Genomic DNA, 22,762 nt, shown 5'->3' with positions numbered 1-22,762 from the left:
TACCTCTGACTTAAAAAAAAACGAAACTACTCCTTATTTAGTAATGATTTAGACTGAAATTCAAACTTACCTTGTTGCCAACCATATTTTGGCTCTGGTGCAATCAATGATGTCATGCAGCTCTTGGTGAAGGCTTGAATTGGTCCTTTGTTTTGACTCAAAGTAGGACCGCAGTAAATGAAGTGCCTGAATAAATGAAAGAAAGTCAACGAGTTATTGGCTGCAGTGACAAACTGTGGTTAATTTAACGCCATTCCGATCATAGCAGCAGACAAATAAGAGACAAGTCTTGAGCAATTGCTTGAAATTAATTTAAAAGGCACACAGAAGAGTGTGAGGCTTCCAACTAAAGGTAATGACACATTTTAATTAATTCTACAGAGGCCTGATGCAAACACTGCAGCATGATGGCCTTTAATTAAAAATTTTAATTTCCAAAGCGATTTCCCTGTGAAACTGAATGCCAACTTGTACATATGACATTTTCTGATTTAGTACAAGTTTGGTATTCAAATGGCACAGGTTTTCATAACTGTCACATGAAGCTGGAATTAAAGCAGGAGGAGCAAAACAAGACCAGCTATGCAAACTTAGGGCTCAATTTTCCCCACTGATTTGCGCCGTTTTTTTGGCACCGGCCGCTTTTTTTGGCCTAAGTTTACCCAAGTTTCCCCAATCAATTTGCACCAGCATAAGTCAGTTCGTTACGATTTTTTTAGCTAAGTTTTTTTTCAGCCAAAGGGGCCTAACCTGCCACCCGCACCAATTCTGGCCATTTATGCAAGTTTGGCCAGCTGAGAGTTACTCCAGTTCTTCTTAGGTCAGCGTGTGTGGCCTCTGTGGAAAAACCTTCTGGAAGTTAAGGAAATCGGCGCAGGTAAGTGCAGCAGATGCCCGGACAGCATCAGCAGGAGAGATAAGAGATGGAGCGAGAGGCAGGGGGAGGCCTTTCGGGTATAGTTAGGTGCAGGGACCAGGAGGGAGGAGGCCATTCAGCCTGGGTTGGTACAGGGAGCGGACCTGGAGGCCATTCGGCCTGGGTTGGGTTGGTGCGGGGAGCGGACCGGATGGCCATTCTGCCTGGGATAGTTGCGGGGTCCAGAAGGGAAGTGACCACTCAGCCAGGGCTAGGTGCGGGACCAGGAGGGAGGAGGCCACTTGGCAAAGGCGCAGTGCGAGAGCGTGGACCGGGAGGCCCTTCGGCCTGGGATAGGCGCGGATTTCGGTACTGGCATCGGGAGGGGAGGAGGACTTTAATAATTTAATGGGGTTAAGTTGCTGCAATTTATTTTAAGGTGCTTGTGCAGGTTGCGAGCTGGTTGTATGTTTCACTTTCCAGCCTCAGCCTGCATTGTGTCCCTGGTTATTGTGGCAACCCAATCTTTTTGTGCGCAGATCAAGGCTCAACCCCCAAAACTAAAGGACAGGCTAGACTGCGTCAAAATGAAGAAATCAAACGGGGAAACTTGGAATTTTTTTTCAAGTACGCCAAAAAAAAGCTTTGGGGAAAATTGAGCCCTTAACCCACTTTCCTCTCTGGTGAAGTCAAACATGGATTGTTTCCTCCAGTACAAGCTAACAAGTAGAAACTAGCATGTGTAGCACTATATATTTTAACAATTCAATGTGTTAGTAGCTGTCAGAAAGTTTGGTTAGTTGACTGGTTAGTTTTCATTAATATATTTGTTTGATGGGTTTTTAAAATTAGTTCCTGGAATGTTGGTGTCACTGGCAAGGCCAGCATTTATTGCCCATCTCTAATTGCCCGTCAGAAGGTGATGGTGAGCCGCCTTCTTGAACCGCTGCAATCCGTGGGGTGAAGGTACCGTTGCAGGATTAAATTTAAAGCTCCAGCTAAATAAATCTTGAGCACTTGGTAACAGCTGTAGTCTTTTCTTACCCCTGTGTTTTTGAGGACTGATGCCTTTGATCATAAAGGTAACTAATGACAATGTTCATGAATTAATACCACCAAGCACCGCCCCGCCCCCAGACCCCACCCAGTCCAACTGATCTGCTCCAAGTGGTAGACCCAAGTATGCCTGTCTAGCAAAGAGCACAAGTTAGATCTGATACAGAATCCATAGCAACCAGAAGTACTTGAAGTCTTGCTGTATAAAAACATTCTCTGGAGTATTATGAAATGATCATATCCCATGACATATATTTATCAAACTTTACCAAACTTTGGGCAGATAAATGGTACGGAAAATAAATTTGGTGGGGAGGAGGAAAAGAAAGAGAAAATGGCATCACAGAGAAAGTGATAGGTTTGCAGGAGGCCTTTGAAGGCCTTAAGGAGAGAGGTAATATGGTGAAGTGGTTTTGCAACAGAATCTGAGGGCACAGTCTATCTGTAGCATCATAGAAACATAGAAAATAGGTGCAGGAGTAAGCCATTCAGCCCTTCGAGCCTGCACCGCCATTCAATAAGATCATGGCTGATCACTCCCTCAGTACCCCTTATGTTGATGAGGTTAGATAAAAAGAGGATGGAAGGAGGCTCGTGTGGAGCATAAACACTGGCAAGTTGGGCCAAATGACCAGTTTCTGTGCCATATCTTCCACAGCACCTTCCAGACCTCCACCACCCAGAAGGACAAGGAACATATACATAGGAACAGGAGTAGGCCATTGAGCCACTCGATCCTGTTCCACCATTCAATGAGATCATGGCTGATCTGCGACCTGACTCCACATACCTGCCTTTGCCCCATATCCCTTAATACCTTTAGTTAACGAAAAGCGATCAATCTCCAATTTAAAATTAACAATTGATCTAGCATCAATTGCCATTTGCGGAAGTAAGTTCCAAACTTCTACCACCCTTTGTGTGCAGAAGTGTTTCCTAATTTCATTCCTGAAAGGTCTGGCTCTAATCTTTAGACTATGGCCCCTAGTCCTAGACTCCCCAACCAGCAGAAATAGTTTCTCTCTATCTACTCTATCTGTTCCCCTTAATATCTTGAAAATTTCGATCGGATTATCCCTTAACCGTCTAAATTATAGGGAATGCAACCCTAATTCGTTTAATCTCTCCTCATAACTTAACCCTTGAAGTCCGGGTATCATTCTGGTAAACCTACACTGCACTCCCTCCAAGGCCAATATATCTTACCAAAGGGGTGGTGCCCAGAACTGCTCACAGTATTCCAGGTGTGGTCGAACCAGGGTTTTGTATAGCTGCAGTATAACTTCTACCGCCTTGTATTCTAGTCCTCTCAATATAAATGCCAGCATTCCATTAGCATTTTCACTCATTTTCTGTATTTATTCATGGCATTTTAATGATCAATGTACCTGGACCCCAAAGTCTCTTTGGAGCTCCATTGTTTTCAGCTGTTCATCATTTAGAAAGTACCCTGTTCTATCCTTTTTAGGTCCAAAGTGGATGACCTCACATTTGCCGACACTGAAATCCATTAGCCACAGTTTTTCCCATTCATTTAATCTGTCGATATCCCTTTGTAATTTTATGCTTTCAACTACACTGCCTACAATGCCGCCTATCTTTGTGTCACAGACAAATTTGGGTATATGGCTTTCTATGCCAGCATCCAAATCGTTAATAAATAATGTGAATAGTTGAGGCCCAACACAGATCCCTGCAGGACACCACTAGTCACCTCCTGCCAATTTGAGTCCCTACCCATTATCCCTATTGCCTGTCTTCTGCCGCTCAGCGAATTTCCTAACCAGGTCAATAAATGGCCCTCAATTCTATGGGCTTCCACCTTAGTTAACAGTCTCTTACATGGGACTTTAGCAAATATACTTCATTGATCTATGGAATGCATGCAATTAAGAGATTTGATAAAATCTATTGTTAGTTCGGCAAGAAGATAAAGATTTGGATTTGCTTCCTTGTCAATGGACTTGCATGTTGCCCTAATTTCTGGTTACAATCCATAATACAAGCATTTAACATCATATTTAGCCACTATAGTAAATGCAACAATCTTATTCAAGTAAAGAGACAATGTTTAGTGTTCATATTCTGCAAGTCATTGAGGTCAAAAGCAAAAGTGAACTAAACTACATTGCAAAGCTTATAACAATGTAGTTACACACAGCAGTCATATTCTGTTGAAATAGATCATCCAACGCAATAACAAATGATAGTTTAACCCATCAACTTATTTCTTTTCCATACAATGAAAACGCCAGAAACAAATTTGTTTGAGACCATCAAAAGATATCTGAATCAGTTTCAAAACTAAATCTAAAATCACAAAAAACTCTATCTAACCCAAATATTTCACTCATCCTCCAACTGTTAATGACAGCTAGCAAAGGGGCAAAAGGATGAATTATTCATGCATCTGCCATGCCCACGACACCCCTTGCCAATTTAATATCCCTACCTGAATAATGTTCATATATCAGTGATAATTCACCAGATCTAATTCACCAGGTCTAAAAGCTAGCAAACACTGGCACAGGCAGAGTACATAAATATGAATCAGAGTGGCATAATAAAGGCAAAAATAAGTAATTTCCATTGAAGAATGTTAAGAAAAATGACTCTCATTTATACAGCATCTTATCGCATTACTCAAATGTCACAAAAGACTTCACATTCAATTAATTACTTTGAAGTGCATTGTTTCCATAAAGGCAAATGAGGCAGCCACTCTGCACACAGCAAGTTCCCACTAAACAGGAATGAGCTGAATAATCAGGTAATCTGTTTGTAGTAGTACTGGTTGAAGGAGAGATGCTGGCCAAGACACCAGGAAAATTCTATGCTTTTCTTCAAAAGGTGCCACGGGTCCCACATGTCAGCCTTGGCTCAGTGGTAGCATTCTCACCTCTGAATCAGGTCATGGGTTCCAGTCTCAATGGAGAGGCACATTAGCATATAATCTAGGCTGGCACTCCAGTGAAAAACTAAGGAAATGCTGCACTGTCTGAATTTCCACTGTCTGAATGAAATGTTAAACTGAGGTCCTGTCTGCCCTCTAAATTGGATATAAAAGATGCCATGCCACTACATAAAGAAGAGCAGGAGGGTTGTCCTAGTGGCTTGGCCAACATATATTCCTCAACCGACACCACTAAAATCAGAGTGTTAGCCTACGTTGGATTACGTGCTCAAGTTTTAGAGTAGGCCTTGAACCCAAAACTTTCTGACAGATGACATTTTTAGTCTACTGTCTCTTATTGTGGAAATAAAGTATATTTTTATATTACCTTAAATAGGGTTAATAGCAAGTGAAAAAAATCAATATGAAATCATCATCATAGGCGGTCCCTCGAACGAGGATGACTTGCTTCCACGAGAGTTCACAGGTGTTTCAATGAAGGACCCGATGTTCCAGTCCTGAACTCCAGTTGAGGGGGTAGAAGATGCCTGTGAATGAATTTTTTTAACGTGTGGTGACCGTTGCACATCAATCACCACACGGGCTTGACAGAGCTAGGCCTTTATCCAGTGGCAAGGGTAAACCAGGACGACTGGAGACCTGCTCTGCTGCACAGACCTAGTGTGCACACATATCGCAGTGTGGGCAGGTCCGTGCTGCCCCTTGGCCCTTCTGGGTCCTGTACCCTCATTCGCCGCGCCTCCGCCACGATGTTCCAGGGCCCGGCACTCCAGCTCCATTTATAGCCCCGACCTGCGGTGGTGTTCTCACAGGTCGGGGCGACCCACGCTATGAAATAAGCAGATGATAGACACACTCACATAATTTCACTGGACATTTGCTGAAATGAGATAATGCAAAGTCTTATGTGGTGAATAGTGTAACTGAGCTACCAGGTACGAAGTCATAAGAACATAAGAATTAGGAACAGGAGTAGGCCATCTAGCCCCTCGAGCCTGCTCCACCATTCAACAAGATCATGGCTGATCTGGCCATGGACACAGCTCCACTTACCCGCCCGCTCCCCATAACCCTTAATTCCCTTATTGGTTAAAAATCTATCTATCTGTGATTTGAATACATTCAATGAGCTAGCCTCAACTGCTTCCTTGGGCAGAGAATTCCACAGATTCACAACCCTCTGGGAAAAGAAATTCCTTCTCAACTCGGTTTTAAATTGGCTCCCCCGTATTTTGAGGTTGTGCCCCCTAGTTCTAGTCTCCCCGACCAGTGGAAACAACCTCTCTGCCTCTATTTTGTCTATCCCTTTCATTATTTTAAATGTTTCTATAAGATCACCCCTCATCCTTCTGAACTCCAAAGAGTAAAGACCCAGTCTACTCAATCTATCATCATAAGGTAACCCGCTCATCTCTGGAATCAGCCTAGTGAATCTGCTGTAGATTAAAACTAACGCAAGCTACGTGCATAATGCTCTGCTACTTTGGCCTCTATCCTTGACAATCAGTTCACCAAAATGGCACCATAAGGTGCAATTACAGGCAAAACAATCAAAAACAATATTGGGAAGCCACTTAAGAGAATTTTAAATTATGGTGCAAGATTACTCAGCGAGGAGGGATCTGCTGAAAAGGGCAGTGGAATATTGGGTGCTGCACTCTGTTAAACGAGACTGATTGATACCCTGCACAGGGTCAGCTTGTACTTGGTATGCTATAAATTTTATACTTGCATAGCTTGGACATCCTGCATGAAAACAGTTTAGATTCGTTCTTTCTTCAGTAACTTGAATCTGCTCAAGTGTTTTGTTGTCTCAAGATGATGTCCCCAATTCACTGAAGGTCAAGTCTAATGAGACTTTATGCTTAGAGTTGTTAGCATTTAGTGATCTAAAACCTCTTACAATATCTACAGTTAGATCAGATATTTGGGTGATAAATTTCCATGGTTACAAAAGGTAATATTAATGTTAATGGTTCAGTTATTCTAAGTTTGTTTTTCATTTTAATATGTGATACAGCACAATAGATGTATAGTAGCCATTGCAAGGGTCATAATTAGATTTGAGAGACAGAGTATTGGCAAAAAGGCAGGGAGAGATGAACCTAAGAACCTAAGAAATAGAAGCAATAGTAGGCCATTCGGACTTTTGAGCCTGCTCTGTCATTCAATAAGATCATGGCTTATCTTCTATCTCAACTTCACCTTCCTGCACTATCCCCATATCCCTCGGTCCCCTTAATATTCAAAAATCTATCGATCTCTGTCTTGAATATAGTCAATGACTGAGCCTCCACAGCCCTCTGGGGGTAGAAAAATCCAAAGATTTGTTGGTATGGGCTCAATTTTCCCCAGTATTTGTTCTGTTGTTTTGGAGTAGGCTGCTTTTTCTGGCCTAACTTAAAAATCCCCAGATTCCCCAATCAATTTGCACCCGTGTAACTGACTTAGTTACGTTTTTTTTTGGTAAATTTTTTTTCTCAAAAGGGGGCGTTACCAGCCACCTACGCCAGTTCTGGCCATTTAGGCAACTTTGACCAGTTAATAGTTACTTCATTTCTACTTAGGCCAGCGTATGTGGCCACTCGAGAAAACCCTTGCGGAGAGTTAAAGAAATCGGCTAAGTACATCGGAGGCCATTTGGCCTGGGATAGGGGCGAGACGTGGAGAGGATCTGGACCTGAACCAACCAAGTCTTAGCAATGTTAAATAAATCAATGCGGAGTGCATTTGCAAACAAAAACTACTAACGAGACATTGAAAAATAAAATCCATTCAATAGAAACACCACCTCTCGGAGGGAACAGACACAAAACCATCCTTCCTTCGCACAATTAAAATAATCAAGAAATAATCATTACTGCAATTCTATAAGAAATAAAAAATTGAAGTCCTACCTTCAGCATCAAACTCCAATTCACCTTTCTGCACTCAGCCCGGGAAGGCAGCAGGCCTGGGCTAGGGGCGGGAGAACGCACCGGGAGGCCACTCGGCCTGGGCTAGGGGCGGGAGAACGCACCGGGAGGCCACTCGGCCTGGGCTAGGGGGCGGGAGAATGCACCGGGAGGCCACTCGGCCTGGGCTAGGGGCGGGAGAATACACCGGGAGATCACTCAGCCTGGGCTAGGGGCGGGAGAACGCACCGAGAGGCCACTCGGCCTGGGCTAGGGGCGGGAGAATGCACCGGGAGATCACTCAGCCTGGGCTAGGGGCGGGAGAACGCACCGAGAGGCCACTCGGCCTGGGCGAAGGTTTGGTTTCCTTGCACGTCTGCAGCAGTGTCGTGCCCAGCACCGAGAGACTGCCCTCAGCTCAGAGGCAGGCTGGATAAGACTCAGGTGCATGGCCGAGGTTTGTTCAGTGCAGCCCTGGTCAGTATGACCATCCTGGCTTATCGCACTGTAGTCCACGTTCAAAGGTGATGTGGAACCTGAAGACTGCACTTCATGCGAGGGCTCCTCATATCTGCAGCGAAGGACACAGCCAGCATCAGGCTGACTGCTTCACATTCAAGCCGCGGAACTTGGATATTCGTAATCAGACAGGGCCTTAGAATCACGGACATTACAAATGGCCGATTGCCAACTCGGAGCGTTACCGCGCATGCGCAGACGTCCCTGCACATTTTCCAGCACAGAACACAGGCTCCACCCCCCCCGAGGCGACTGGCTATGCTGCGCGGCTGCAGAGAAGAGGCCAAACAGCGATGAAAGTAGGAAGATTTTTTTCTGGGGCATCTCCTGAAGTACTGAAGTGGCGCAACTCGGGTAAGTACGCTAGAAAACGGGCTCGGGGAAAATTGAGCCTCCAAGTATGGACCTTGAACATGACCCAAAATGGCAGTCAACTGAAAAGACTTGCAGATCTTTTCTTGTGTCACCTTTATCCTCATCATGCAGATTAGAAGTGGGCATAAGTAGTAATTGGGAATTTCAGTTACAATCTGATACAGGAAGCATAGGAGCATTGTGAAATAAACTACTTGATTAAATGTATATGAATAAGCACTAGACATGTGAAGAATGCATTATTAAAATAAATATTACAATAGAAAAGTGGTTGAACATGCTTTGGTGGGTCTTGGATTGGATCTCTGGTTTGTGTTAAGTTAGCTTACCTTAGCCTGGGCAGCAGTAGTAGCACTATAAGTGTTTACTCAGGCTAATTAATAAGGAATAGTACCGATCCATTGACTAGTGCTGGAAAATGCATGTGTGTGAACATCAGGCTAGGATGGGATCAGGCTTGGCTGTGAAGACCCCGAATGCCAAAAGCCTTTGGCACTCACTAACTTGTTGTACATATAGAGAATAGCCAGTATTATGATTCAGCTTTTACTCAAAACTTTTGTCTCAAATTCACGAGTTGGAGATTTCTACATGAGAGAACAAACTTTTATATTATAGACTAGCTCTTTAGGGCAGTGCCACTTTCCTGCATCTACTTTTAAATGAAACTGACAATCTCCTAGTATCAAAAGAGAAGGACGTGTGGCCATGACAAATTAGTCACTGTGCATGCACATTGTAATGGCATCATGAAGCCATCAACCAGTGACATTACAGCATGCAACATATACACAGGAGGAGGTTATAATACACAATGATGTCATGAAGGGGACATGCCTAGATTGTGCAGCTACCAGTGCAGTGTTTTTAATAGATATAATCAAACATAACAGGCACAATACCCAGGGGAAAAAAATATTTTTCTCAGGTGTCAGGTTTGGGTTCTGCAGGCCATTGGTGGTGCGGGGAATCTGGCTACAGGATTCAGTGGCCGAGGAATTCAGAAGTGACAAGAGTTTCTATGAAATTAAACTTGTACCATATACATGGGGTATATTATCATACACAGATTTAACAATTAACCTCAGATTACAAAATATTCTTCACTGGAGATCACAAAGGATGTCCATCATGCTTTTCTGAAAATACCACACTATAACGGGCTAAAAATCCTTGATCAGATTTATGTGCTGGTTAAATAATTGACAGATGCTAAACGATACAGCAGCAAGATACTGAAACAGCACAATACTTTAAAAGCCAAAGTAGAACTAGTTCATAGCAAGAGTCAGAGTTGTCCCGTGGCAGATTTTTCAAATAAAATTATATATGTGGATGATGCAAAACCTAGATTATCCACAAAGTTTGGATTTCTTGCTAGACTTAAGCCTGAGCAACCAGAAGTGTAATTGTTACCATAGGTTGTCTTTCATGTTTCAGTTATTTCCTTGATGCAAATAAACGAACAGAGAGTTTAATAGTTATTACTAGTCTAGGCACAATGGTATCACTCTCGCCTCTCGAGTCAGTAGGTTCCAGTTTCAAACCCCACTCCAGAGACTTGTAAGCCTAATCCAGGTGGGGCTGTCGGAGGTGCCATCTTTCGGATGAAATGTTAAACCAAGGCCTCGTCTGTCCTCTCAGGTGGGCGTGAATGATCCAATGCCACTAATCGAAGAGCACGAGTGCTCTCTGGCCAACATATTTCCCTCAACCAACACCATTAAAAACATTATCTGGTTGTTTATCTTATTGCTATTTGTGGGACTTTGCTGTGCACAACTTGGCTGCCTACATTTACAACACTGACTACACTTCAGGAGGTACTGCATTGGCTGTGAAGCACTTTGGGATGTTCTAAGGTTGTGAAAGGCAAATAAATGCAAGTTCTTTTGTTCTTTTACATCTTGTGAAATGAGGTGCAAAGTGTCAGTATGATGGATGTGAAGTTCCATTCTGCTTCATTTTCCAGAAACACAGCCGGCTGAAGCAGATTTTTAATATCAGACTTACCCTATCTGTCATCACATAAAAGAAATGCAGAAAACTCCCTATTTTATCATAGCCAGTGAGATAAAGTACTAGAGATCACCTGCTGCCCATGGAACCATATCCCCTTCCCAGCATAAACCAGTGCCTTGCTGAGAAGATTGTATTAAGCAAAGAAAAGGTTAAAAAAAAAGTGGTTTATGAGGTTTCTGTTGGCACACCGTACTTTGTTAGTTCACACAGAATTGTAAGGTAGTCTTTGTTAATCTGCTCATGCATTCTAGTTCTTCAGGATCACATCACTGCTGGCACAAACTTAGTAAACCTTACAGAATATCAGATTACAAGGGTTTAAATAAAATTAACAGAATCTAACATTACATGGATTTGAAAGCAAAAGGTAAAAGGAACACCTAACTCAGGAATTACTGTATTTGGAAATAATTTTTTTGAATGCAGGGCCTCGGCGAAAAGTAAAATCACTCACAACACCAAGCTGGAACCAATTCAATGTTATTTGGCAGAAGGAATCCAAAGTTAAGGTGCACACAAATCAAAGCATTGAACCACACCTGCACTGTTAAATAATGCAGTCATGAGATACTTTGTTTTCTTGGACAGTGCACAATAGAATCCTTGTCAGAGAACAGTTCCTCCTTGCTACCATTTCAGCAGCCATGGTGACCAATGTTGAAAGTTGTCCACTACATTCATTCAAATTGTAACCCAACTGGCAAGTAAAACCTGAAGCAAGCAGGACCATCTGTGTTCCAAATATTTCAGCTTCCTGTTTATAAACATGAACATTAAGTCCAGATTTTCTGATTGGTGTTACTTTAATGCTGGTGGTAACCCATTTAAAATCCAATCCAAAAATCCAGGCTTTAGCATCCAAATGCAAAACATTTAAGGGAATAGACGTCACCATTATTGGAATTTGAGCAAGCCCAATCCTTCACCACGATCCTGATTTACTATGGACAATATCACTATAGCAACATAAAATTCTACTACAAACTAAACAAAAATCATTATGCCTTTTCAACATCCTGAAAATATTAATGTGCAATGGCTTTCTGATTAATTCATACCAGAGGTAGATCACTTAGAAATAAAAATAAGCAGCAGTAGAAAGTTGAGCAAGGCACATTTTAAACTTTTCAACTTATGTGATCATACCAACAGGTAAAGAACAACATTTACGGAGGGTGGAAGATGAGAGGGTGGCCAGGAGTACGCTGGAATAGTCAAGTCTAGAGGTAATAAAGGTGTGGATGAGGGCTTCAGCTGCAGTTGAGCTGAGGCAGTGGCGGAGTCAGGCGATGTTACTGAGGTGGAAATAGGCATTCTTAGTGATGGCGTGGATATGTGGTCGGAAGCTCACCTCATGTCAAATACGACATCAAGATTGCGAACAGTCAAGTTAAGTCTCACACAATTGCCAGGGAAAGGGATGGTGTTGGTGGTTGGAGAATGGAGTTTGTGGTGCGGAGCAAAGGCAATGGTTCGCTCTTACCAATATTTAGTTGGAGGAAATTACTGCTCATCCGGTACTGGATGTTGGACAAACAGTATGACAATTTAGGGTCAGTAGAAAGGTCGAGGGAGGTAGTGGTGAGGTAGAGCTGGGTTTCGTCAGCGTAGAAACTGATGCTGTGTTTTTGGATGATGTCGCAAAGGGGCAGCATGTAGATGAGAAATAGAAGGGGACCAAGGATAGATCCTTGGGGGACACTAGAGCTAACAGTGTGGGAGCAGGCAGAGAAAAGAAAGAAAGACTTGGATTTATATAGCGCCTTTCACGACCACCGGATGTCCCAAAGCGCTTTACAGCCAATGAAGTACTTGTTGGAATGTAGGCACTGTTGTAATGTCAGAAATGCGGCAGCCAACTTGTGCACAGCAAGTCCCCACAAACAGCAATGTGATAATGACCAGACAATCTGTTTTTTTATGTTGATTGAGGGATAAATATTAGCCAGGGCACTGGGAATAACTCCACTGCTCTTCTTCAAAATAGTGCTACAGGATCTTTCACGTCCACCTGAGAGAACAGATGGAGCCTTGCTTTAACATCTCATCTGAAAGCCAGCATCTCCCAACAGCACTCCCTCAGTACGGCACTGGATCGTTGGCCTAGATTTTTTGTGCTCAAGTCCCTGGAGTGGGACATGAACCCACAACCTTCTGACTCAAAGGCGAGGGTGCTACCAACTGAGCCACAGCCATTGCAGGTGATCCTCTGGCTATGACTGGATAGATAAAAATGGAACCAGGTGAGTGTAGTGCCACCCAGCTGGACAATGGTGTCGAGGCGTTGGTGTTGTGGTCAACCATGTCAAACAGGTCGATAAGGGCGAGGAGGGAAACTTTACCACTGTCACAGTCTCACAGGATGTAATTTGTGACTTTGATAAGAGCTGTTTCGGCACTGTGGCAGGGGCAGAAATCTGATTGGAGGGATTCAAACATGGAGGTTCGGGAAAGATGGGCATGTATTTGGGAAGCGAATGCACGCTCAAAGACTTTGGAGAGGAAAGAAAGGTTGGAGAGGGAAGTATATTGTCCAGAAGCTCGTTTACTTTTTCCTAATTTTGTTGCAATATATTGATATATCTTACATTCATCGCCTGCAGCATACATGACATGGTAATGAATGAACTTGGGTTGTAGGTAACCCGACTGACTAAATTCCACCGATTGACAAATGCTGGTCCAACTACTTTTAAGTAGCATCGGCAAGTTGATCTCTGCTTACCCAATTTAACTAAACTTAGACTTCAGCTGAAAGTGCACAGGCAGGTAATCAATTAAAGTTGGCATAGTGCTGCATATTGGTATCCACTATGAAGGATTCTACATACCAATCTCTTTTTTGTTTGGTTAACACTTCTTCATAATGTTTGGAAAATTACGGTCATTGTTACTGTATCCTGAATTAAACAATGACAGGGCAGCATGTGCTGTAACTTAAAGTCAGTTCAGGACAGGCCCTTTACATAGCACTGTCACTGATAATTTACAGACGCCTGCTCTGCCTATCCTAAATAACATCATCTCAGTATTTCAGCAGCACTCCCACAGATCCCTTTAATCATAGGGGTTACCGTCCCTTGCATGCCCATTCTCAACTACGGCTAGTGAGCAGAAACAAAACTCCAATTCAAATAAAGTTACCCAGTGGGATTAGTTTATGTTGCTATTGGATTTTAATGTCATGTTTCCAGCTGAGGCTTTAGTGAGCTCTCTGTTAAAAATACACCAATTGCTTCCCACATGCATTCCAATGACTCAGCTTAGCTATAACTGATATTTTATTTGGACTCTGTATACGAATGTGGAGTGACCCCAGAGTTTCTGGAATTAGTACTGACAAGCCGATGTAAATCTCAGCATATATAACTGCCAATGGCTTTCTGAGTGCACACTGTATGAGTTCTGCATCTTGACAGATGGGCTACAGCTGAAATACATTTAGCAACACGTTGCACTGTGGGTAACACTGCCTTTACTGGTTTTGTTGACTTAAATAGCAATTTGAATTCATTTATTTTTCTAAGCTTTCATTTCACCAGAATTAATAGGCTGCCTGTATCGGGAGGCAATTCTCAAAATCTATTGAAACATGTAACTGCTGCTCCCTCTTTCGAGAAACTGACTCCTTGTTTTCTTAAAAGCCACGAAATAACTTTATAATGTGAGTTACAACATGCAGCAGAGTTAAGCATAAATGTTAACTGGCAATTAAAAAAAATACACCGATCATTTTAAGTGCCTATTTTTATATTCTTGTAAATGTGATCATTTTGTACACTGGAGTGCTTTATTGGAATTTTAAAATGTCTATGCCCCCTCAGTGAATTCTGTAAACGATCACAGGGGTAGGTACAGTCTGCAGTGATGTCAGAATGCTTTCAAGGATCAGAGTAGAACAGTCTGTGGGTTGTTCTAAGTAAGCACACAGGAATGTGAATATTTATAGTGTACATATAATTAAAGCAAACACAGAACTGTAGGCATGCTAATAAATCTATTTATTATTTTGAACCAAGATTTGGAATAAATTAAAGGTTCTCGACACTTAAAATGGTAGAGGCGGTGGCAGCACAAGTAATTCACCAGTTCTGAACAATGTTTGCAGCTCACAGAACTGAGTTGGAAGCACACAAAATCTCTCATATTATGATTCATAAACCAAAATTTCAAAGTTATGAACAAGACATTTTTTGAGAGTAAAGATGGAAGAAAAACGCTGCAGTAACTTCCTGGTTCATTTTAAAGGCTTCTATGCAAGCTTCACAATGGTGTTGCGTAAGCTTCAAAGTCCAAAATATTCTTTTTCATTCACTTGAAAACACTTTTTTATAAGCAGTTTAGTGATTGATGTTTAAAACGGGATTTCCTTATGTGCTGCTACACGAATACATCGTTACTACTGATTCTGAATAATATCTTTTTCCAAGAGACGACTGGAGACCAGGCACTGCTATATCGGCCTAATTGCCTACGACGAGATGTTGGCCGCAAGCTCGGCACCGAATAGCGCCCTTGGTGGTAGGTGTTCCGAGGCTTGATTGAGGTCCAGCCATCATCGAGGAGGAGAGGCCTGATCGTCGCCAGAGGGAAGAAGGCCCGCCGCATTAAAAAGTCTGTCTCCCTCTGGATGCCTCCCCTGTCCTTCCTGCGCCACTCTCTGCTGCCTGCAGCAACCCTGGAGCACTGCTCTTTCCCCGGTTACCACACGGGCTTGCTCAGCTAAGCCAGTGTGGTAACTGGTGTGTAACGGCCACCCCACGTTAAAAGAACTCACGCACAGACATCTTCCACTCCGTTAACATGAAGTTCGGGACCTGGAACGTCAGTACCCTCATGGACAACTCCAACAGCGACAGGCCGGAACGCCGCACCGCCATAGTTGCCTGGGAACATAGATGCTTCGACATCGACATCGCCGCCCTAAGTGAGACCCGGCGGGCAGGGGAAGGCCAGCTCAAGGAACAAGGTGGAGGTTACACCTTTTTCTGGAAAGGGAAACCAGAGAAAGAACGGCGCCTTCACGGAGTCGGCTTTGTCCTCAAAAAGAGCTGGTCGGCCGCCTCAAAGACTCCCCCTGCGAGGTTAACGAACGCCTCATGACTCTTCGACTCACCCTATCCCGGAACCAATGCACCACAGTCATCAGTGCATACGCCCCAACACTCGATGCAACGGACGAGACCAAAGAGGGTTTTTACTCCAGCCTCAAAAAATCCCTGTCCCGCGTTCCCGCGGACGACAAACTGATCCTCCTAGGTGACTTCAATGCCAGGGTCAGCAAAGACCCAGCCCTCTGGGGAGGCGTGATTGGCAGAGAGGGGGTAGGGAAAACCAACTCCAGCAGTACCCTACTCCTGACAAAATGCCTAGAACATGAACCAACACCCTGTTCCGCCAGAGAGACAAATACAAGGCATCATGGCAACACCCTCGCTCCAAACATTGGCACCTGCTTGACATCGTCCGAGCCAGGTATCGCAAGGATGTGCGCATCACCCGCGCTATGACAGGAGCTGACGACTGCTGGACGGACCACCGCCTAATCCGATCCAAAAGACTTTTGAAGGTCATTTCTGTAATTCAATGGTCGATTATCGAAGAACTTTTAGCCATTAAATTAGTTAACAATCACCTTTCTGAACAAACACAAATCTGCTATAGGCAGCATTAGAAAATCTGCCTAATGGTTTAAGCATTATATTTGTTGTGTATACTTTAGCAATTAGCACTTCACACAGCAAAGGAGTTCACTGGGGCAGAGACTGGGGTTTAATGACCTTAAATAATAAAACCTTCTATTTTCATTTTATTCACGGGTACATTTGCTGTTGAGAGAAATTTCTGACTGTGTCAATTCATGAATATATGTGCGGCCAAATGTTAAGATATCATCATCACTCTAGGCAGTCCCTCGAAATCGAGGAAGAATTGCTTCCACTCTAAAAGTGAGTCCTTAGGTGACTGAACAGTCCAAGTCGGGAATTACAGTCTCTGTCAAAGGTGGGACAGACAGTCGTTGGAGGAAAGAGTGGATGGAAAGACTGGTTTGCCGCACGCTCCTTCTGCTGCCAGCGCTTGCTTTCTGCATGCTCTCGCCGATGAGGCTCGAGGTGCTCAGCGCCCTCCCGGATGCTCTTCCTCCACTTAGGGCGGTCTTTGGCCAGGGACTCCCAGGTGTCGGTGGGTATATTGCATTTTATCAAGGAGGCTTTGAGGGTGTCCTTGAAACGTTTCCTCTGCCCACCTGGGGCTTGCTTGCTGTGTAGGAGTTCCGAGTAGAGCGCTTGCTTTGGGAGTCTTATGTCAGGCATGTGAACGATGTGGCCCGCCCAAAGGAGCTGGTCGAGTGAGGTCAGTGCTTCGATGCTGGGTATGTTGGCCTGATCAAAGACGCTAACGTTGGTGCGTCTGTCCTCCCAGGGGATTTGCAGGATCTTGCGGAGTCATCGTTGGTGGTATTTCTCCAGCGATTTGAGGTGTCCATTGTATATGGTTCACGTCTCTGAGCCATACAGGAGGGCAGGTCACTACAGCTCTGTAGACCATGAGAGTGTTTGAAGATCAGGCCCGCAAATCTGGCACCAAGCTTAAGATATACGATATATCTAGAGATTGAATGCACCACTTCCAAGTCCATCCAAAATGGCTCTAAAATATTTTCATAATTATGGGTCTGGCCCTTTTTCTTTACTGTTTTTTGGGATTGTTAGTCTGGGAATCAGTTACCTCACCTCATAGCAGGTCGTTTGAGACAATAAAAACAGAAAATATTACCATTTACACCTCCTCTGGACCCATCTTTCGTTTCTTTACTTGTCCCATTACCACACCCTTTTGCCTTGCATCATCATCGCCCCTGCCTTCTAACCTATTACAGATCTTCTCCTTTGTTCTATCATGTTTTCCAGTTCTGACGAAAGGCCATCAACCTGAAATGTTAACTCTATTTCTCTCTCCACAGTTGCTGCCTGACCTGATGAATATTTACAGAATGTAATTTATTCAGCCACCATATCCAATGGGCCTGATTATACACAGATGGAATGCAATACCCAAGACACTGGTAAAAATCCAAACATCCCATTTAATAAAAACAGAAAGTGCTGGAAATACTCAGCAGGTCAGGCAGCATCTGTGGAGAGAGGGACAGAGTTAACGTTTCAATCGACCGGAACCATTAACTCGGTTTCTCTCTTCACAGATGCTGCCTGACCTGCTGAGTATTTCCAGCATTTTCTGTTTTTAGTTCAGATTTCCAGCATCCGCAGTGTTTTACTTTTATAATAAAAACAGAAATTGATTTGTTCAGTGACTGTAAACTAGTGACCTTTGACATAGCTTAAATGATTTCAAAAGGAAACCAGATGAGTACATGTGAGAAAAGGAAATAGAATGATACGTTGAAAAGCTGAGATGAGGTAGAGGGAATGGAAGGAGACTCTTGTGGAGTATAAATATGAGCACGGAGTAATTGGGCCAGATGGCCTGTTTCTGTGCTGTATATTCTATGTAAGTCCATTTCTGAGAGCTTCTTAAATCAGAAGGCATAAAGTTAGAAGGACTGATATTGGCTCTTAGTGGATTCTAATCAATGGGATTTATTTGAGGTTCCTTGGTACCTTCCCATCCTTTCAGATTGACCACATTTTGTATATCTGTCTTGACATTGTACCATGTCAGTTAAATCATAATTTGACACTAAAATGTTCTCACCATTGCATTATCTCTTCTGCTATGTCATTACATTGCCTGAAGTTGTGGCCCTACTATTCAAGTCTTCCCTATATACTTCTGCATTGCCTCATTTTTGGCCTTCCATAGACTTTTCCCAGCTGGGACCCATTCCATAGCCAATCTTCAGCCATACAGCAGGAATTTCCATTTCTAAATGTATAATTTTAAATCTTTGCTCAGTTACTTTTTTTAGTACATCGAATACTGTACTGCAAACATTCTTAGAATGGAACTTTAATAGGGTAAGCCATTGTGAGTGAGCTAAGATCACTAAAAGGCACAAACTAAACTTAGTGGAATACATATCTATTGAGAGGGAATCCTTTCTGCAAGCAGAGTAAAAATTGCACATTGAGGCAGAATGCAGATATAATAGGCAGAGAACCCCATATAAGTGGACAGAAGATTCTGAGGCAAATAAATTGAAAAAGGTACAAGCAGAAGCTGCCCACATCATTCAACACCAGTCAATGTAAAATCTCTTCAATATGCCAGCTGCAGGCTGTGATGAGGTCGTGTTTGAGGCAATCTTCCACTTCTAAGATATTACAACCAAGAGAAGAACAATAACATAATAACATAAGAAACAGGAGCAGGAGTAGGCAATACGACCCCTCGAGCCTGCTCCGCCATTTAATACGATCATGGCTGATCCAATCCTGGATTCAGCTCCACTTCCCTGCCCGCTCCCCATAACCCCTTATCAGTTAAGAAACTGTCTATCTCTGTCTTAAATTTATTCAAAGTCCCGGCTTCCATAGCTCTCTGAGCCAGCAAATTCCTCCTCATCTTTGTTTTAAATGAGCGGCCCCTTATTCTAACATTACGCCCTCTAGTTCTAGTCTCTCCCATCAGTGGAAACATCCTCTCTGCATCCACTTTGTCAAGCCCCCTCATAATCTTATATGTTTCGATAAGATCACCTCTCATTCTTCTGAATTCCAATGAGTAGAGTCCAACCTCCTCAACCATTCCTCTAAGTCAACCCCCTCATCTCCGGAATCAACCTAGTGAACTTTCTCTGAACTGCCTCCAAAGCAAGTATATCTTTTCGTAAAATATGGAAACCAAAAATGTACGCAGTATTCCAGGTATGGCCTCACCAATACCCTGTATAACTGTAGCAAGACTTCCCTGCTTTTATACTCCATCCACTTTGTAATAAAGGCCAAGATTCCATTGGCCTTCCTGATCACTTGCTGTATCTGCATACTATCCTTTTGTGTTTCATGCTCAAGTACCTCCAGGTCCTGCTGTACTGCAACACTCGTAATTTTTCAAATAATAACTTGCTCTTTGATTTTTCCTGCCAAAGTGCATGACCTTACACTTTCCAACATTATATTCCATCTGCCAAATTTTTGCACACTCATTTAGCCTGTCTATGTCCTTTTGCAGATTTTTTGTGACCTCCTCACACATTGCTTTTCCTCCTATCTTTGTATCGTCAGCAAACTTGGCTACGTTACACTCAGTCCTTTCTTCCAAGTCGTTAATATAGATTGTAAATAGTTGGGGTCCCAGCACTGATCCCTGCAGCACCCCACTAGTTACTAATTGCCAACCCGAGAATGAACCTTTTATCCCGACTCTCTGTTTTCTGTTCATTAGCCAAAGTCTATCCATGCTAATATATTACCCTCAACACCGTGAACTTTTATCTTGTGCAGTAACCTTTTAATGTGGTACGTTGTCAAATGCCTTCTGGATGTCCAAATACACCACATCCACTGGTTCCCCTTTATCCACCCTGTTTGTTACATCCTCAAAGAATTCTAGCAAATTTGTCAAACATGACATCCCCTTCATAAATCCATGCTGACTCTGCCTGACAGAATTATGCTTTTCCAAATGTCCTGCTACTGCTTCTTTAATAATGGACTCCAACATTTTCTCAACCACAGATGTTAGGCTAACTGGTCTATAGTTTTCTGCTTTTTGTCTGCCTCCTGTTTTAAATAGGGGCGTTACATTTGCAGTTTTCCAATCTGCTGGGACCTCCCCAGAATCCAGGGAATTTTGGTAAATTGCAACCAATGCATCCACTATCCCTGCCGCTACTTCTCTTAAGACCCTAGAATGCAAGCCATCAGGTCCAGGGGATTTATCTGCCTTTAGTCCCATTATCTTACTGAGTTCCACCTCCTTAGTGATTGTGATTGTGTTACATTCCTGCCCCGCTATAGCCCCTTGACTATCCACTGTTGGGATATTATTTGTGTCCTGTGTCCTCTACACTTTTTACTACTAAATAGATTTTTGTGTTGAGGCAATGTAATTGGAAGCAAATAATTTTCTGTAATCTGTAAAGGACATATGACAATGTGGTGGCTTATCAGAACATAAATTTTGTGACTCCTGCAATGCATGGAGTTACTGCATCTGAGTTTTTGGCCATCCTCTTGACGTGCTTTGCAACCCAAGTGACATGTTCTACTTATACGATTATATCAAACTGCCTATGGATTATGAAGGAAGGGTAATCAGTGCTCTGGTGATTTAAACCATCCTTATAAGTGAAACATTTTGCAGCATATCTGTTCCAGCCACTGTTCACATCAGTGAGACGCAGATATTGGAGAGAGAGAGAGAGAGGGAGAGATGGTGGTTTTAAATAAAGTATTTTTTTTTTTTAGCAGTTAGCTGCTGTGTGTCTGTGTGTGAGTGTATGTCTAAAATGTTTCTGTGGGAATGGTGTGCGTCGGGCAGGAGTAGGGCTCCACATTAGTATATCGCATTATTACATGCATGGACAAGCTTTGAAGAAAAGTAGTTCCAGCAGAAAAATAAACCACCACTGATGAAACCCACAGCACCGTAGTTTATTTTTTCCTAAATCAATAATTGCATACATTCCAGCTGTAAAAAACATACTATGTACCACTGCTTGCTACACAGACAAAGTACAGTGACATCACTGATTTTTATTTATTTTTAGTTGATTTGCTTAAGGTCAATGAGACGAGATGAATAAGACTCTGCACCAGAATTTAAACCTCAAGAGAAAAGGTATGCGTAGGGAGTACCTTTTACTGAAAGTATTCCAATTTATTTTGAAAAATTATACCTTCATAAAAATAATCGTTGATATTTTTTAAATGCAGAGAAGCAGCATGGTTTCATGGGGTTAGGCAGTCCCAGACTGGATCCCAAGCCAATCAGAATATGCAGCCCCTGTGGGTTGATGAGGCTTGACTCAGTGGGCCTTTATTTTTCCCTTTTCCACTACTTTGAGGGTAAACATTTGACATTTATTAAAATACTTTTGTGAAGGTGTATTCTTTCAATATAATATCATGGAGAGTACTTTCCTTCCACTGTGGGTAGGGGGGTGGGGGGGGGAGGAAGAGGAGGGGAAATAGTTTTCAACATTTCCATTCAATAATGGTATCCAGGAAATTTGAGAAGGAGAAAGGACAATATAGGTTGCTACACTGACATCAGGTGACCCAAAACTGCTGATTTACTGACAGGACTGACAAACAGAATCCCCTGCTTGTCTCAGAAAACAAGAATACCTCAACAAGTATAATAAAAGCTAGAGTTGCCACATATGCCAACACGAATAGTCAGTTACATTTTTCTAGGTATTTTGCATAAAAAGTACTACAGCCACATGATGTCGCAGTCTGTAAATCTTACCACAGATGATCATCTTTCAATTCCAGTTCACCTGCAACACCACCCCAACCATCCTTGCAAATCACAGCAAGTCAAAAATTAACATTTTAAATAATAACTGTGCATTATATACATTAAAGGAACAAATAGCTGGCAGCAAGATCACAGCAGTAAAATCCATCTACTGCTTTGTACTTGTAATTTGTGCCATCAACAGACCACAAACTGAAATACTAATAGTCAAATTTCTGAATTTATTTTGGCCATCTTCCCACAGGAAAAGGTTATTTTAAATGTTGTGTTTTGAAAGCATTGTTTATTATTGCAAAATAAAAAGGGAGTTGGGGGTGGGGGGGCGGTCTGAGGCAGTAGGTAGTTAAAATGCTAATGAGCTGGCCTTAATGTTAAACATAAGAAATAGGAGGCCATTTGAACCCCTCGAGCCTACTCTGCCATTTAATACGATCATGGCTATTCTGATCGTGGACTTAGCTCCATTTCCTTGCCCACTCCCCATAACCCTTTATTCCCTTATTGCTCAAAAATCTATCGATCTCCGCCTTAAATATGTTCAATGACCCAGCCTCCACAGCTCTCTGAGGCAGAGAATCCCATAGATTTACAATCCTCAGAGAAGAAATTCCTCCTCATCTCAGTTTTAAATGGCTGGCCCCTGATTCTGAGATTATGTACCCTAGTTTTAGTTTCCCCTGTGGGTGGAAATATCCTCTTTGCATCCACTTTGTTGAGCCCCCTCATTATCTTATT

General features: G+C 42.7%; 1 protein-coding gene across 1 annotated transcript in view; it reads right to left on the bottom strand.

Annotated features, from left to right (window-relative positions):
• Nucleotides 1–22,762, bottom strand: part of thada (THADA armadillo repeat containing) — a 559,310-nt gene that overhangs the window by 211,308 nt on the left and 325,240 nt on the right. Inside the window, exon 29 of the mRNA XM_070889374.1 lies at nucleotides 71–186. Coding sequence (XP_070745475.1) covers nucleotides 71–186 — 116 coding nt within the window. The remainder of the gene's footprint in view (nucleotides 1–70; nucleotides 187–22,762) is intronic.

Source organism: Pristiophorus japonicus, chromosome 9, assembly GCF_044704955.1.
Source record: "Pristiophorus japonicus isolate sPriJap1 chromosome 9, sPriJap1.hap1, whole genome shotgun sequence".
In the NCBI taxonomy this organism is placed as follows: Eukaryota; Metazoa; Chordata; class Chondrichthyes; family Pristiophoridae; genus Pristiophorus; species Pristiophorus japonicus.
The sequence above is the reverse complement of the archived record's forward strand: the minus strand, read 5'-3'. Positions and strand labels throughout refer to the sequence as shown.